The 18,263-nt window shown below is 40.7% G+C and overlaps 3 protein-coding genes across 4 annotated transcripts in view; all 3 read left to right on the top strand.

Annotated features, from left to right (window-relative positions):
• Positions 1-3,530, top strand: part of SARC_05296 (hypothetical protein) — a 4,363-nt gene extending 833 nt beyond the window's left edge. Inside the window, exons 2-8 of the mRNA XM_014300853.1 lie at positions 261-427; positions 760-942; positions 1,309-1,417; positions 1,680-1,838; positions 2,083-2,254; positions 2,417-2,607; positions 3,173-3,530. Of these exons, the coding sequence (XP_014156328.1) occupies positions 261-427; positions 760-942; positions 1,309-1,417; positions 1,680-1,838; positions 2,083-2,254; positions 2,417-2,607; positions 3,173-3,295 (1,104 nt within the window). The 3' untranslated portion in view covers positions 3,296-3,530. The remainder of the gene's footprint in view (positions 1-260; positions 428-759; positions 943-1,308; positions 1,418-1,679; positions 1,839-2,082; positions 2,255-2,416; positions 2,608-3,172) is intronic.
• Positions 3,531-5,753: 2,223 nt separating this feature from the next.
• Positions 5,754-6,772, top strand: SARC_05295 (hypothetical protein). Its single transcript, XM_014300852.1, has one exon. The coding sequence runs from the start codon at positions 6,286-6,288 to the stop codon at positions 6,694-6,696; it is 411 nt and encodes a 136-aa protein (XP_014156327.1). The 5' UTR covers positions 5,754-6,285; the 3' UTR covers positions 6,697-6,772.
• Positions 6,773-7,985: 1,213 nt separating this feature from the next.
• SARC_05294 lies at positions 7,986-17,831 on the top strand. 2 transcript variants are annotated; one of them, XM_014300851.1, is made up of 15 exons: positions 7,986-8,279; positions 9,378-9,474; positions 9,819-10,042; positions 10,366-10,495; positions 11,223-11,316; positions 11,602-12,156; positions 12,427-12,521; positions 13,321-13,504; positions 13,879-14,059; positions 14,602-14,668; positions 14,857-14,974; positions 15,185-15,262; positions 15,514-15,798; positions 16,094-16,281; positions 17,011-17,831. In XM_014300851.1, the coding sequence occupies exons 1-15, from the start codon at positions 7,997-7,999 to the stop codon at positions 17,636-17,638; spliced, it is 3,207 nt and encodes a 1,068-aa protein (XP_014156326.1). In that variant the 5' UTR covers positions 7,986-7,996; the 3' UTR covers positions 17,639-17,831. The 2 variants fall into 2 exon arrangements, with proteins under 2 accessions (XP_014156326.1, XP_014156325.1); XM_014300850.1 differs by lacking the exons at positions 7,986-8,279; positions 9,378-9,474; positions 9,819-10,042; positions 10,366-10,495 and adding an exon at positions 10,918-10,996.
• The last annotated feature ends 432 nt before the right edge of the window (positions 17,832-18,263 follow it).

Raw genomic sequence — 18,263 nt, 5'->3', positions numbered from 1 at the left:
ATGTATATGTATGTAAATATATTCTATATATAGATATAGATATATACAAATGATATTTAATATTATTATATTATTGTATTCTATGACATTATGCGCGCAGGATACTTGTCTTGGATGTAACCGATCGTGCACGCTGTTGCAAGTACCCATTTGATTCTGGCTTGAAATAACTAGCCGGTAGTATACTGGTGAAATATTTGTATTCGTATATCGAATCCGCCATCTCAATTGACGTCTGTACATCATGTTTTTGCTTATAGGGCGTGAAAGTAGTAGGTCTCGACGCTAAGGAGAAGAGGTTGACACTGAGCAATGGAGATACCGTCGTGTACGAGAAGTTATTATTAGCTACTGGAGGGAGTCCACGCACCGTGTCTGAATTGGAAAATGCGGAGGAGGAGGTTAAGAGCCATGTAACACTCTTCAGGTGCGTATCAGACTAGACAGTGTCACAGGTGTGCCTTTGTATGTTTCTTCAAAGAATTGTGTTTAGTTGGTCCATATTGCGTAGTTGGATATGCCAAGGTGATGGACCCACTCAACATAAGCACGGAATGTCAGTACGTGTTCGTGGTTGCGGTCCAGACAAGGTGTATCTTTTGCGCTCATTATTGCTGTTCAGCCCGCGTTTGGACCAACATTCACAAACTGGCTGGTGAAATTGTTCTGTTTCAGGGGGAGTGTTTGTGTCACTGGACGCGTGCTGCTGTGCACACTCTGAAAGTATCTGCATATAACTTTTCAACCCCGGCTGACCAGGAAAATTGAAGATTTCAGAAAATTGAAAGAGATCTCGGACGGGGCGGAGAGTCTAGTAGTTCTGGGCGGAGGGTTTTTGGGTTCTGAGCTTGCCATCGCTCTGGCACATAAAGGTGCTACTTCAAATATGAAGGTCACTCAAGTGTTCCCCGAACACGGCAATATGGGATTTCTGCTTCCTCAGTAAGTTTGCATGTTGTTCGTGTACTGTACACTCGCGCGCAGGAACAACTCTGAGCGTCAATCTGCAACCCCTAGTGCGTTCAAAAGACCGTTTTCTATTATTTATTGATAGAATTGAGTGACTGTGGTTGATGCCGCTGCCGTCTCATATTCTTATCGACAGGACCGTTGCAAGTTTAGGATTTGCCTTCCTTGATTGTCCGTTATGCGGACATTTGTGGGAGTGATAGCATAGTTTAGGACATGGAGTTTAGCAAGTACCCTGTGCTGCAAATATGAATTTTTATTTTTTTAGACAATCCTCGAGAATAAGCACCTTCATATACTTCAACTGCGAACCCATCAATTTTAATTCATTCTACCTAGGTATCTGAGTACAGCCACGACCGAATTCATGCGCAATGAAAACGTCAACGTGATACCTTCAGCATCTGTGGAGTCGGCTTCAATGTCCAACGGGAAGGTTATATTGAAGGTAGGTTTGTTGCGATTCTATAATAGTTTCAAAATATAGATATTTGTGTATGATTTTATTTGGGTCCGCGGACTTCACACGAGTAGTTCAGAATTTGTGACTTCTGTTCATCTATGTAAAAATACACCACCAGCTCATCTGCTTCCTGCTGCTGCAGCCCTTCATTGGACGTTCGTCCCTGTGAAATGCATTACATGTGTCCAAGCCTGATTGACGCATTTCTTGTGCATCTAATTTCAATTTTCTTCACTGCAATATGTAGTTGACGAATGGATCCGAGATTTCCACTGACCATGTGGTAGTAGCTGCCGGTATTGAGCCAAATGTAGAATTAGCACAACAAGCCCGTTTGGAAATAGATCCGAAGTTTGGAGGTGTGCTGGTGAACTCTGAATTGGCCGCGAGGTCCGATATTTATGCGGTATGCTGATTGTATATTTTGAAAGCAAAGACGTATATAATAGGAGTTACTAATGCTTCTTGAGCCATATTCAACGAACGACCCTACTAGTGAAGAATAGTGATATTGCAATACAATATTCGCGTATTAGGCCACCAGGTCAGTTGAGTTTGCACGTATTTGTCTGTAGACCACTGTCAAGACTATTATAGTTGTAATCCCAGTTCTGACCGTCAAGCCTCCGAACTTGCTGTCTCCCATTTAGGCCGGTGACTGTGCGTCTTTCCATGATATAACTTTGGGCCGTCGGTTAGTGGAGCACCACGACCACGCAGTAGTCAGCGGACATTTGGCCGGTGAGAATATGGCTAACTCTACACAACGCAAATCGTTTGAGCACCAGTCGATGTTCTGGGGTGACTTAGGGCCCAAGCTAGGTAAATATTGTCACCTTGTCGGCCGGTGATTGATGGGAGGGATGATTGGGTATTGCGGTATTTAAATAGAACAGTTGACACCTGCGACAAGTCTAGATTTGCACTAGAAAAAATTTATTCATCTATTGTTCACCATGTTGTTCGTTTCTATCTCACGCACAGGCTATGAAGCTATCGGCATTATTGATAGCGAACTAGAAACCGTGGGTGTGTGGGCCAAAGCGAAGAGTAGTACTGCAGCACAGCCATCTGGTGAGAACTCCGGCACGATAACTCTAGCGGAAAGGCAGAAGCAAGATGAAGACTCGGAGGTGTTCAATAAGGGCGTTGTGTTTTATCTACGAAACAAAAAGGTATGTGTACTGTGCTTACGATTAGGAACGCGTGTATATATAGGTGTTTTGAGATAGTCAATCATACATCGTACTGTGGGCAAGTGTTGGTAGCGTAGCAACGGCTCAGCTGTGTCCGTTGAACTTTGCAGATCATGCCCTCGGGGCAACTTTGAAATTAGCATATGATAAAGATTTCATCTCGAACAACATGAAACACTCCACGCTAGTTTCACGCTGATATGTTCAGTTATCTGTCGATCCTTTGTGCATGAATCATCAAGTGTTTGTATCGCTTTCGTCTACAAATCACTCGCGTTCAGATACCTCAAAGTGTACTCAGAATCTAGTTATCCGCTAATGCTGTCGTCTCGTCCAAATAACTCATTTGCGTACTACGTGGCGGATGTTTTAGCGATCCTTCTCACTCTGTTGATCAACTCGCCGAACTGTAGTCTTACGCACCATGCAATGTTGTGAACTCTTGCGTGTGTTTCCTTTTGGGCAGGATAAACGAGTGTCCACTCTCGCTAGTGTTTGTCACCCTCCTCTTATTCGTTTTTTTTTCCCACTTTCTTGTAATCAGGTTGTGGGAGTGCTCCTGTGGAATCTCTTCGACAAGATCCCTACAGCCAGGCGCGTAGTTAAGGATGCGAAACAAGTTGATGATTTCAGTGAGCTAGCAAAAGTTTTCAATGTACATCAATAAAACCTAGAAGATATGTAGGTGGTGCCAAAATCTACAGATGGTAGTAGAACTATCATCGAAGTCGTGGGATGCAAACTTGTATGGGAATATTCGCTTTCTTTTCTTACCGATACCATATACGCATAGTACTAGTTAAACAAACAGAATATACAGTTTAAAATTTGAGCACGGTTACCAATATCGAAAGTAAGAGTTGTTGCCGTCTGCGTGTGAGTATGTTAATGGACGATATTAGTGTATGTACTCGACCTTTCTTCAGCTCCTTCCGACCAATATGAGTAGGTTCCAAATGACCTCATACATGCTCAATTAAAAGGACTTATGTACGCATGCACTGCACTCAAAAATGACAACCACCAGCACCGATTGTACCCCGGAGCATGCCAGTAGTATATATTCAGACTCAATTCATGTGGCACGGACTACTAACTATATATCCTACACTTGTCGGGACACTCGAACTACAGTGTGAGATTTTGTCAGTCAATTCATAGCCTTCTGAATAAACATAGAAGGTATATATCACTGAAAAAGATAAAAATATTACATATTTACTGTTCTCGCTGATCAGTAAATACATATCGACTCAAGCGAGCATCGTTAGTAAATACAGCGCCACGACCCCACCATTATTTTTTGACAAATGACAATATAGCGAATACACAACTAGATCTCTAGGGCCAACTACACAGTCAATGAGTCATACATGACTCATGTAGAATGCTCGTTGCATATTTATGTATATACATACATACGCGTTACTAGAGAGGAGAGAAGTCGTGGATAGATCATGTCTTTGGAGTCTGGAGTGTCTGGACTGGGCTGAAACTTGATGAGTTGAAACTTGAAAGCGTTAAAATTTTCATGGCCCTCTGGATTTCAAGGATTTGGGTCTCTGCTAAATTTACGATTTCCGCAACGGCCCTGATTTCTGCTCACAAATCTTGATTTTATTGCAGTTCAGGCGATGTGACGGTGTGATTTCATCATTCGCGTTTGCAACTCTGTCTGTCTACTCTATACACTACGACTACATACAGAGTACTACTACTACTAGCCCATCACTCTACAGTCTACACAGCACTCTACAGTCTACACAGTACACATCACTGTAGATATTCGTGTGGTGTATGATGTGGCTATCCCACTTCTATTAGGTGTAGGATGTAGACTGCCTCTGGGAATGTCTTTATACGGCACTGGTGACAATAAAAAATTTGACCACCTCAGGCCCAGTTTCCTACCAGTCTCATACTTATACTTTTTCGAGTTTACTTTGCATTCTTAAAAGATGTAATTAGCGTGGTTTTAGCCCATTTATTGCACTTGTTGTATTAGTTCTTTGTCGGCCTCAGAGGAGAGGTCGACGTATGTTGGATACGAATAGTGTCAACTGTAAAACCATGGGCGAATACGAAGCAATAGCTAAGACAGGACGCCTGTATACATGTGTCTAACTGCTAACATATGTCAAGCCCTAAAGACCGACAAGGACCTAACATAAGTGCAACGAATGGGTTGTATCCGCGCTACAATATCTAACATTTAAGTCAAGCACTTTCAGCCGACAGATAACATACAAACCGGCAGAAAACAATCACATCTCACTAGTGCGGGCTTAAAATCACGCTAACTACAATAATACACCTATATTTTTAAAAAGCAAATTAAACTCGAAAAAGTATATATGAGACTGGTAGGAAACTGGGCCTGAGGTGGTTAATAATTTTATTGTCACCAGTGTCGTATAAAGATATTCATGTATGTAGGCTTATGTATGTTTTTTTTAACTTTTTTCAATATGTTTGCTTTCAAAGTTTATGCTTCAGTTCCAAATTTAGTTCTAACTCGGCAATTCATCTTTTTTTTGGTGTTAAAAAAAAGCAATGTCGCGGCTGTCGGGCGTCGGCCTGTCCGCTGTGTGGAAACTGGAAAGTATCTTTTTTTAGGGGTTATTCTAAAACTTTTATTGAACTAAATATTTTCCAAATTTCCATCTTTTAACCTAAACCCAATTTTTTACGCTAACGCGACACGGCCCACCTAAATAAAAATGTAAAATCATACATATTATTTTTATTTCTTTTTAAATGCGCAAAACTTCGTTTTTTTGTTTTTTTTGTTTTTTTAAAAGAATAGAGTGTATAATCATTATTTAGACAGTTTATTTATGGAATAAATACCTTTCTTGGAAAAAAATGGATCTTTATCTCTTTGCCCAAAAAAACTGACAGACAAACAGACTGAACAATGAGAACATGGCCTCCTATGTAAATAAATACGTCCTAAAATGTGTAATTTTCAAAAGGCTATGATTTTTAGAACAATAGTTTTGGAAAATTCAGTTCGGAGGCTTCCTCTGTTCCTTACTTCAATAGTTCTTTTGGGGATCGTATTTTTTAAAGAAAATGGAACTAGTGAGCAAAAACTGACGTTACAATTATCACAAAGGTAGCCAACCTCTACCAACTTACCTCATATATCTCAGGTCTCATCTTGTCATGTCTGTGGTGCCGTTGCTCAATATTTGTACTGGGGCATTTCTTGGGAACATGCCCTTCGGAGTCTGGCGTGAGAAGTGTCATCCGCTTTCGATTCAGTGGTTCTTTGCGGTGCATGCGTGTGTGCCTTTGGTGGTTATAGCTAGGAGGAGAGCTCGGCTAAGCGTAAAGTATCTCCCCACTACACTGCTAGCAGCTGTTGGGGGACAGTTAGCTGGACCCAAGGTGTACACAGCCATAACAGGTCAACCAATTGCGAAGTTGGATGATAGTAAGAACGTTTCGATTCTGTTTCAGTGGGATTAGGTGTGTGTAGTGCGATGGTCATGGTTAAAGTCGAAGTATCTGGGTTGTTATTTCTCGAAGAGGCAGTTGCCATGGAGCATCTAGGCATCTTCGGATAACCATAAAGAATGAGAGAGAGATTAGATGTGATCGAGGCTTCCGGCTATCTTCATCGTTAAAGAGAAGACCTGACAATTGGGGCTTATGGAATCTCTCAAAAAGCAGTGGAGTGTTGTACGTGCACTTGAAGCGCTTCTCGTTGCCCACAGTGGCGGAAAGACATACATAGAGCTCTGGGCTATGCTTCAATCTGAGATGGGCTGGCATCTTCCATGTAGTATTAAATCCAGGATGGTTGATCTTGGATTCTGGGATATACCTGGTCGCAAATTTATTTTACTTGCTGAATTAAGAATTAAGAATTTAAAAGTCAGAGGATCCTGGATGAATGAGTGCGAGGACAGCAGCAACATACAAAGAAAGAAACTCAAATTTCGTAGTGAAACACTTGTGATATTCTCTCAGCTACAAGTTTCCACCGCTACAAGCGCGCAGACACTCTATTTATTGTCGCCTGGGCACGCAGACTGCACGATTGACTACGTAGAGCGATAAGCGTACTTTCGATTGAATAAACAAAACTCGGGACGGCAATCTTCCTCCGTACCGAGTACAAATGAGTTTGCAGATAGCAAAGAAGGCACTGAGCTGAATTCATGTGCGTAGCATACCCATGATCTTGATTCATTAGATTTGGATACCTATTCTGCAGTTGCTAGTTAAAATGAACTTGCTGTATACAAGGATGTGTACATTTGTATACATATTCTTGTTAGTACATATGTATACGCGTATTCATATTCATATATTCCTAAACAAACATATGTACATACAAATTTTTTTTATTGCCGTACTTCTACATGCAGATTGATATATATATATATATATATATATAAGTTTGTGGATATATGTATTTATATGTATATATATAAGTTTGTGTATATATATATATATATGTATTTATATGTATTTATAAATATATATATATATATGTATGTGTGTGTGTATGTGTATATATATACAATATATATATATATATGTGTGTGTTTGTGTGTGTGTGTATGTGTATATATATGTGTGTGTGTGTATATATATATATGTATACTATATATATATATATTTATATATATATATATATATATATGTATATACATATATATATAATATCTATTTATATATATATATATATATATATATATATATATAACATGTATAAATATATATATAAGTATATATTTGTGTGTGTGTGTGTGTGTGTGTGTGTGTGTGTGTGTGTATGTGTATGTGTATGTATATATGAAAAACAATTGCATGCGCACTTCACACTCTCTCGCAGATAACCATATGTAGCATCCGACAGGCTTCACATTAATGTAGTGTCTACACATACACGTGAGAGAGAGAGATGTATATATAGATAAATTTAATCTGAAGCTTTATTCCGTGTGTATAACTTGATCAAACAGGTAGTAAGGCTTTGAGTCCTTCAAATTGCATTTTTCAAGCGTTTAGGTGGGTTCCTGTATACAGAATAGTACAGAATACCAAAATCGGATGAAGTACTGCTGCAACGAGTAAAGCTCCCAGAGCATACACTCAAACATCCCACCACTATCACTCACATTGAACAATATGTCTTGCATGTACTTATTCAGTTTTATCGAAAATATAAAATTATAGATCGCACAGACAACCCCGACAATTGATAAAGCCGGTCCGTGTCCGAAAACGGACAATTTTGCTCTGTAGTATTATGTGTAGTCACATATATTTTTATAAAATATATAGTAAAAATTGACAATCCGGCAATGATACGCCTATAATATATATATTTATATATGGATTGCAAAGTGATATGTACTTTAAGTTAATACGATTACACCAAAGCACCTTTCGTAATATGGCCTCTGAGAATGGTTGCGCAGCCCACTCGGCGGCGACACAGTTCTTTTTGCACAGAGCTGAGGAATTAGAGCGAAGCAAAACAAGCTTAAACGGGCAAGCCCAAGCATTGGGTGCGTACGATGGCATGCTGAAACCCTTTATGGATGGCATAGCGCTCAACTTAAGAGGCAATGTGCAACAAGATGAAGAGCTTCTGACAACTCTACAAGTGCTGGCTTTTCAAGCTGGTGATGGTATATATTCTACAGTGTGTGCATGATATGTGTTCGGCCTTTACATGATGTGCTATTACGCTTGAAGTGTTCGTCTACAGCATTTGTATCAGTATGCGTTCACCCAACCCAGACTACAATAGGGTAACTATATACAACTGTGTCTGGCAATGTAATTTATCGGCAAGTGAATTCACGTTTATATGTTCAGCATCAACAACGATTATCTTTGCGTTTGATTACCGCCGTGTTATTCCGTGCCTTGCCATCAATTCCTGCTATTTTAGGAATACTTGCACAAGTTTAGATACATATACCATTGGACTCTGGTCCGCGATGCATTATCCGATCTCGTCTTTATCTCAGACTGTGTATGCTTACATTATCATTCGTCGATGTGTTTGTTTAATCGCATTAATATTCAAAGCTGTATGAGAATACACATCAATGGTTGCATTTCATGATAATAGCGTGCGCATATTTGCCTCTACTATATGTATTTCTTGACAAGAAGCAGATAGGTATGTGGACATACATTTATGCAACTTATGTTTGTATCTTTGTTTCAATACGATATAAGCATATATATAAATATGTATATATATATATGATTAGTAGTTGTTGTGTGCGTGTATATATATATATATATATATTTGTGTGTGTGTGGGCGTGCATATATATATATGTGTGTGTGTGTGTGTGTGTGTGTGTTTCTTTTTTGTATCACAAGCTAGTTTGTGTGATGTTTTATGTATACATGTATTCAGACTGCAAAGTATTTCACGTATATGTTCTTCCATAAGTTTTGATTAACTCGCAAAGGGATGGATTGTAGTCTCTGAGACCAGAACAGATGGCGGTCCCGCAGTTGCCTTTGTTCAGTTCTGGTTAGTTTTGTGATTCCTTATACGTAGATATATGTAGTACGTCCATCGATGCAGGCACGGCTCTTTACTTAGTTCACCTTAATTTTTGTCTGGGTCATACTTGGTTAGAATTGCCAACTTATATATCTGATGCATTGCTCAATGTCATCGCTTGCTCGCCTCTATTCTGATCTTTGATCGCTCCCTCTCTCTCACACACACACACTCTCTCTCTCTCTCTCTTCCTATATAGATGGCCAAGCATACCGTGAGAATCAAGGGATGGAACGACACAACATCAATTCTATGCGTGGTATTGTTACGAACTGGATGAATGCTGAACGTACCAGGTAGTTCCGAATCAAATTACCGAGTTTTCTGGCCGTTTCTTGGTACAATGCTTACGCTGATTTGCGAGCTAGTGATTGTCTACGGGAGCAAGTACATGTAAACATATGTTTGTGATTGGCTTGTACTGTGTGATCAGTCCACGACATGTATTTCACCACGCTGTAAGTTATATATAAATTCGATATAGTGTTTCACTGTATGACTTGGTTATAGTGTGCATGGCACGCTCGACTTGCAACGATTATATATTATCATCCTCATAGGATTGGAAATCATATTTGTCACTACCATATCACCTACACTACCATAACACCTACACAACCTCCGATATCTTCTCGCATAGATACAAGAGCGCTCTACAGGGGATAGAACTTTTGTCGGAGAATATCGAATATCTAGACACGGATTCGATGCTGAGCGGCCAACCTCAGCCAGTCCACACACCCACACCACGTGAACAAGTGAACCAGCCACAAACAAGTGTGGCACAGCATGCCCCATCGCAAACAACTGCACCAGCTGTCAATTCTCCCTACAGTAGCCACGCTCGCGATCCTTTCGATGGTGGTATGTTTGTGCGAAGAATCTTGGAGCCAGATACCTTCAATTATATACTTATATATGTGTATGTTTGTGCCTTCTTACCGGTATGTTTGTATGTATGTGTGGACATGTGTGTATGTTTGTGTAGTGGAAAAGTCTGTATGTTTGTAATTCCTTCCCGTTTACGTATTGTATTTAAAACAAAAACTTGCATCTTTTTCTTGTACGTATACATAGAGTTACTTTGCTTGTTCGATTTTACATTGGTTGGTGATGGAGATCATCTCATTGAATATCATTCCCGGATCTCCGATACTAGTTTTCCATTGCTTGATGCATATTTATAGCGGCCGATCAAGGATTCGATGATCCGCATGCAGCAGATCCATTTGAACAGACCTCGACTAATGATGTTTCAAAGGCACGCAGTGTGCGTGGCAAGAAGGGCAAAGGGGACAAGTTAGAGAAAACGAGTAGGTGAGGCAACAAACCGTTCAGATTCTCTCTTATTCTGTCTTGTGTTGCATATTTCTGCTGAAGTTTGGATGAATACTTTGTGATGCTCCTATCATATGTTCAGAAAAGCTCAGAAAGTAATTGAGATGAAACTAAGTAATTGAGATGAATATTTCTTTCCTGAGAAGGCTACTATACTATTACCTTCCTACTCTGTGTAGTTAACGTTTTAGCACGTACACCGTAGTAGAATCCTTTTTGAAATGATAAATTGTACCTTTGGATCAGTGTACTCGATTACTGTATGCTGAAGGATTTATTTACAGAGAACATTCTGTAAGGTTCGTTGAATTGGCAAACCCTTCTAGTTGTTTCTTTTATCAACTTATCCAACCCCAGTTGGACTCCACCATCACTAATCACCTACGGGAAAATCATGAATGAGTTTGCATAGAAGTGTGTTGCAATCTGATGTCGGAGGTTGGTGAGGTTATTGCTACTTTCTAGTACATTTAAAACAAGGTAAATAGCAAGGGCATATTTAGCAGTGAGACCTGCTGCTACAATGATGACTCGCCATTTGCTCGCGTGCATTTAAAGTCCGCCGTGAGCTGTAGTACTTGAGCGAGTATGTGCTACGTTTTTCTAATCTACCCGTCCAATATAGTATATCCGATAGTTTCACAGCTACAATAATTCCTTCACCCCAATCCTCAAACACAATGATGATCCCGCCATCCAATTACAGTAAAGGTTCAAGTAAAAGCCACAACATGTTCGGCACATTAAAACGAAAGACGAAGTCGTTGACTCTGAGGAAGAAGGGGAAGAAAGACGAACCGGTATGCGATTGACTGAATCTCACCAAGTGCATTAACAATGGGAGTTCAATTTCTGAGTGAGGGGCGTGCCACTGCCCTTTGCACCGCGTGATGTGAAAAAATTGATCCCATGTCAGTACTTCCGTATCATTCTAGCACATATTTCCACTTTGTTCTCTCACACGTTTGCTATGTTCTATACTGTCCCTTGTCGTGCAAACATATTGTTTACTATAATACAAGTTTTCTTCTATTACAACTTATACTTTTGTATATAATGTTTTACTTCTTTTTGGGAACCCCCAGGCGAACTCGCAATCTGACTTGTCCGGCGAGGCCAACAGTACCACAAATATGCCGGACGACGTCCACAGCACTCACACCACCACAACAACCAACACAACAACCAATACAAACGCGAACGAGCAGTCTGCAACGGATGCTCGCCACACTCAGGAACCAATCCCCATTTCTTATGCTGCGGGAGATACCAACATGACTACAAACTCAGCTACAGCCACAGACACGCACAGCCAAATGGCTGCAGAAGCAACCCCCGATTCCAGTTTTTATACACCGTCTGACGTGAGCACGTCTGCCGCGACAAACCCAACTGCGTATACAAACGCCGGCGATCCTAATGTGAACGTGTCCATGCCTGCACCGGCGGGTGTTGTGGCAGCCCCATCAGAACAACTGGACAATCCATTTGGCGAGTATGGGCAAATGGGCCAGGACGGGCTCACCCCTGGAATGCCAGTAGATAACAACAATGTATCGGGATTGGCGTTCGTCCCAGAGCCGCCAGTCGATTCCCAGGGCGCCCCACAAAGCGCCCTCGTGGACGATGGTGGCAGTCAGGTATATCTCAACTGGCGACGCGGGAGATTTGAGATCATCTATGTATCTCTTGCTATAGCTTTTGTAGATGTGCTCTGTCGTTCATTATTTTTATTATACTGACCGTTGACTGTCCTCTATTTTCTACTATGCGGTTGCACGTCATGTACACCGCTAGCATTTCAGCCTAGATTATGTACCTTTCGAGGGTGTATGCGCGAGCATCTACTTTGTAGAGACGTAGTCGGTAGTCTCATTATTCTATTGAACTTTGATATATGACACACACAGGTGGTGGTCGCCGCCAACCAAGGTTCCGATGACAGTTTCTCAGACAGCTCTGACGAAGAAGAAAAGGGGAAGCCCGCAATCATGGTCAAAATAAGGTTTGTTCTGTGTTTGCACACTAATTTTCAGTTTGTTCTTCGTTACCGACTAAGGTATTGTAGTTGAGAAATCCCTGGGTACACTAGAAATTTATTTTATATCTCGTTGTAGCTATAAACGAACAAATTGGTTGCAGTGGCTTTCTTTCTTAACACGATTGCCGTGCCAAGTTTGCAGACAGTCATGATCCTGTTTCGAATCTCAAATCATCAATTGCCAGTAACAGTCCAACTATTGACGTGTCTTGCGTCACAGCTTTTAGTAGCTATTCATCAGAACTATGCACGTAATATATATATACAAATATATGCAAAGATATATATCTATATATATATATATATATATGTATATGTTTATATATGTATATGTATATATATTTTTAAGTATATGTATATATATTTTTAAGTATATGTATATATATATATATATATATATATATATATATATATATATATATATATGCATATATATATATGTGTGTGTGTGTATATATATATATATACATATATCTATATGCATATATATATATGTGTACATATATATATATATATATAATACATTATATTATTCATATATATGTATATGTACATGTATATGTAAATGTATCTGTATTTGTAACTGTATATGCAGGAGTATAAGTACGTATATATGATTATGTTTACGTATGTGTATGTGTATGTACGTATGTATGTTGTACGTGTTGTATGTATGTATGGTATGTTGGTATTTATATATGTATATATATATATATCAATTTGTGTAGATTTCAGTTTACTCAAATTACTCTCTTATTTATAGACCAAGAGATGAGCACGAGCAGATAAATGAAGATGTAGATTATTCAAGCTTCAAGCTGGATAGTATCAATTCGCCCCCCTCAAGTCGCGCGAGGAGGGAAAGGAATACACCACAACGACAGCAAGATGATACTCCTTTCGATATGGGTGAACCCAGATGGAAGAGTGAACAGGCTATGAGTCAGGTATGTCCGAGAATCTTACCAGCACAAATTCATTTATGTTGTAACATAACATCAGTATTTGTACCACTGCAATATAGATATCTGAAGCTCTATTCATTCTGATACGTAAGTGCATGCGTACGATTCATCAGATATTATCGGATGCACCTTTTGACCTCGAAGCATTTGTGAAATTATAGACTACACTACTCGGTTTAAATTTTACGCCTGAAATGCTCCGTCATTTCATATTTACCCCACTCTCTAGAGCCTTTTAAGGTCGTAAACGACTGAGCTTCGCTCGATTGGCTATTCTGCTATTCCCTTACAAGGTCGTAAACGACTAGACTTCGCTTGTATTGATTAATATATCTCCCAAATGACTCTATGAGCAGACGCCCGCCTTGAGCTCCTCGTCGATTGCGGATAGTTCTGGATCAATACCCGCGATGGCGAGGTCGACGACCACTCCTGCTTTGTTCATCGCAACAGCTGATGCTGATCCGGATGCGCAACTGTCGAAAGCCGTGGCTATGCAGGCTGCTCTCACAGAAACCAGTAACGTGTACTTTAAAGGTAAAATTTCATGCCAAACACTTTCTCTGTCTGTTTGGTGTTCCAACTGTCATTTGCAAGCTCGTGTGCTGTTTATTTAGTCGATTGTGAATTTTTTGTGTTGACATGGAGTCGCCCAGAACACTTTAGTATGTGTCTACTCTGACGCAGTTCAAGTATGCCTTAAAAAAGAATTGTATATATCCATTGCTTGATGTGTTTGTCCGGTATCAGCAGGTGCCTTTTGCGTTGGGACTGAAAGAAAGGTTGTTGGCGTTCAGTTTTGTGTAGAAAGGAAGTGCTCTTTTCTTATCACTACAAAAGCGCCTCTTCAGTTCCTAATTTCATTTCGAAACTCTCAAGCGGTTCACCATGCATGTTTAATCGGAAACCTTATCTGCACCAAAAATACAATGGGACAACCAATGTACACACACCGACACTCGTATTAAACTGAGATATTGGCGGTTGCATCATACAACCGCGCCCTCGCACATCCATATCTTGTGTGCAAAAACATCCCCTAATTACTTGAAGCTATACCTTTTTATTTTACATTATAGGTGCGAAGGTCGGAAAGTCACTTCTCGCAGGAAAGTTGATGCTTTCCTTCAACCAGTGTCTAGAGAGGTATGTACATGGCTGGCATTCCCTATAAATCGCATCGCGCACGATCTGTGATGAGTATACTTACAATCCCTTGAACTACAAGTGCGCGAGATCGGATTTGCCGAAGCTCGCATCATCGGTTTCTTACCGTTCTGTTGGCTTAACTGCACTGTTTAGCTGACTACAACATTATTATTTTTAAATGACAGGGTATTAGAGGATGCTGAAAGGTCGCAACCGCTTACGCTCAACTTTAGCTCAAAGGTGTCTATAAGCCAAATTGTTATGAATCCCGCCTTCCGGGAAGCATCACGCGGGACTTCGAAGGTACTGGAGAGTGTCTCTCTATCTGATCGCGCTTATATGCCCTTGCATTGTTTTAACGTGTATGACCGGGTTTTCGAAGACAAGTAATGTTATAGTGCTTGTCATATGAACAGCTGTACTTTAAAGTAATTGATGCACTTGTGGTGATCTCACACGTTCTGAGTACGGATTACTCACTTGTACTTTGTCTTCTTTCTCATACTGGCGCAGTTGGCAGCGGGAGAAACATTGACACTGCAGGTGTCCGCTTCAGACCTGATGGCTACCCTCAAAAAGAAAAATCCACCGGTATGGAACCTGAAAAATGCGATTTTGTAGTCTATTCTCTGTTCTCATTCCAGACGCAAGTGATAGCATGCTGACACTGTTCAGATTTAGATCTCGTATCAACAATCGTCGAGATGTTGAAGTGTGAAACGCGTCTGATTTTCTATTTGTAATCAGCCATGCCAGTGGGGTATCTGCTCACCTATCTCCTGACCGATCTTGTCTTTTCTGTGGCGTTGGTTTCATCTAATCACCTCGTCTCTTCGTTTTAGGCCCAGGGTATACAGATGGTAGGTAAAAGCTACCGGTTGACACTGATGACATATCAGTCTGTGTCGCAGAACGGTACAGACCTGGTTCCGCTCTTGGTGCATACACAGTGGGATTGCGCAACTAACGAAACGAAAGTAGTATGTGATTACAAAATCAACTCCGAAAGCGTAGGAGCACCTGAGCTTGCACTGAGTGACGTGAAGATTGCGGTGCAAATGGCGGGTGATAAAGCGACCGGGTGCGATAGTCAGGCAGCCGATGCACATTGGGATGAAACTACTCAGGTACAACTTGTCGCTTGACTGCTTAGTGATTGTTGTTGGAAACACTGCGGTGCATATACATTCTGGAGTTTGGCGGATTGTATATGTATAGATAGCGGTAGAGTCGATGACTATCCTGGAGTCCGTGCTCGTTCTGTATATCGCGAGAGATTACTCATTTTTTACTTAGGGTTGTGAAAACTGCATTGTCCTCAGAAATACTCCACGTGTATTCGGGTGTAGTTCCGTCTAACCATTTGATTTTTAATGCATATATCTTTGTTTTCTAAAACAATCGATTCAAATACATATCTAGAAATTGGAATGGACTATCCCGAAACTCGATAGAAGCACTAACACCGGTGGGACTATCACGGCGCACTTCTCAGTGGATGGCAAGTCCAAAAGGACAAAGACGATGGTCCGATTCCACGCGAACAGCTCAATTATGTCAGGTGCAGTGTTAGAGAATGCAGCGGAAGCCCCAGCCTATTTTAGACTCAGGTGGGTATCGCTGTCCAATGTCCAATCGTTTCAGTATTTTTCCTGAGAAAATTAAGTACATATCAGTGACATATTCAACTAGCGATCGAGGTTTAAAAGAGCACTCCGAGCAAGTTGTAGTGCTCAGTAGTGGCTATCTTATCGATAGAGTGCTTCTGTGCTTGTACGTTTGTTATATGAGCTATTTTAGAAAGTCATGGGTTGCAAAGTCTGGGACAATTAATATATGTATACGTGAAATTGCAAACGCAGCGCTATAAGCTTCGGTCGTGAATATTTTGGAGCCTTGTAAGTTAGAAACGAGATTGGCTGTGTAGATTGTATTCCTCAGAGGCTATCAATTGCAGGTGATATTTTGTATCGTGTGCGATTTGAAAATTTGTAGAGAGCTGAGGATATATCCGGCTATTGTGTGCTTAGACCCGGCAAAATGGCGTACATATAGAGGAATTGATGGAAGTTCGAGATTCATACATATTTGTAATTCAATTTTGTAGAATTGGACCCCATGGTCACTTCAAGCATACTTTGCACCTGCACCCCAGGCGTATCCGAAAGCATCGTTGCAAAGTGTTCGTCATTGATATCTTGATCACTTGACTTCACTTTTGGTGCTATCGTATGCACGCTTATTTATTCCAGTTTGCTACCGAACGAACCCATAAAATTTCAAAGTACCATTGCTATTTATCTCACCCTCTCATCTCGGCTACCTCCTTCTTCATACAGGAAAGTTATAAGGAAAACAACCGCCGGAAAGTACATTTCTGATTTCACCAGTGAATCCGCCGATGGAACCGGTGCGCCCGTGCCAAAACTGCCCTCTGCACGTGTGAACTCACTGCGCAAAATGCCTTTGCCGAAGGAGGTCCAGGGCGACACTCCAGCTGATGAACAAACGACACCACAAACGGTTATGTCAAAGGAGGAAGAGAGCAAACAACCGGATCACACACACGCCGGTGAAGATCCACAACCGCCACTGCAGGAACCATGGATGGCCCAACCAGGTGTCGTTGGCATGGACCCAACTGCAGCAGTCGCCGCAGCTGCACCCGCCCCGGGGCCTTTCGATTTCATTTCCGCTGGGATCTCCGGCGCCTATGGGACACTGACGGGAGATACAGTTGACGCTAAGAGCATCACGCCAAACCAAACCGGAGATAGTGGCGAAGCTTCAGCTACGGCTCAAAGCCAGTTGGCGGATGAAAGTATCATTCCGAGGAAGTCATCTGTTCCACCCTCACACCCTCCACCTCAACGGAATTCTCAGGACATTTTAGGGTCGCCGCCAGAGCTACCCCCGCCTCGGAAGAGCAGCAGGGGGGGTGTCAGCAATCCTTTCGGTGACAACTAGGAACTAGCAGATAAATACTGTCATATTTTCGTACATTAATGTTTCTAATGACATCTGTTTTCCTTATCATACACATTAGTCGCTTCGTAGAGGTACCTAATATGACAGTATTAATGCCAATAAAGTATGTGCGCTGAAAAAAATATTCAGGCATTTATATTGGGTGGTAGGACCGACCTTAGCCCGACACAGGACACAGCTGAACAGGAAATCAACGAGTATGTATTGATTTGGTAGACTTCATTACATATGGTTTATTGTGCTTCTTAAATTTAGTAGATTCCATTGCATAGAGTATATTGTACATCTTTTGTTTGGTCAATTTCATTGCATTACATAGAGTATATTGTACTTGTCTTGAGTAGATTTCACTACATTGAGTATATTGTGCTTCTTGTTTTTAGTCGATTTCATTACATTACTTGGGGTATATTGTACTTGTATCTAGTAGATTTCATTACATAGATTTATTGTACTTGTATTTAATAGATTTCATTACATAGAATATATCGTACTTCTTGTATTGTGTGGATTTCATTACATAGGGTATTATATACTTCGTGTATTTAGTAGATTCCATTACAAAGAATATATTGCACTCCTTTTACATATTTCGGCCTGTCTT

The sequence above is a fragment of the Sphaeroforma arctica genome, assembly GCF_001186125.1.
Source record: "Sphaeroforma arctica JP610 unplaced genomic scaffold supercont1.333, whole genome shotgun sequence".
Taxonomy (NCBI): Eukaryota; class Ichthyosporea; order Ichthyophonida; genus Sphaeroforma; species Sphaeroforma arctica.
Note: the sequence above shows the minus strand (reverse complement) of the source record. Positions and strands in the feature narration are given on the sequence as shown.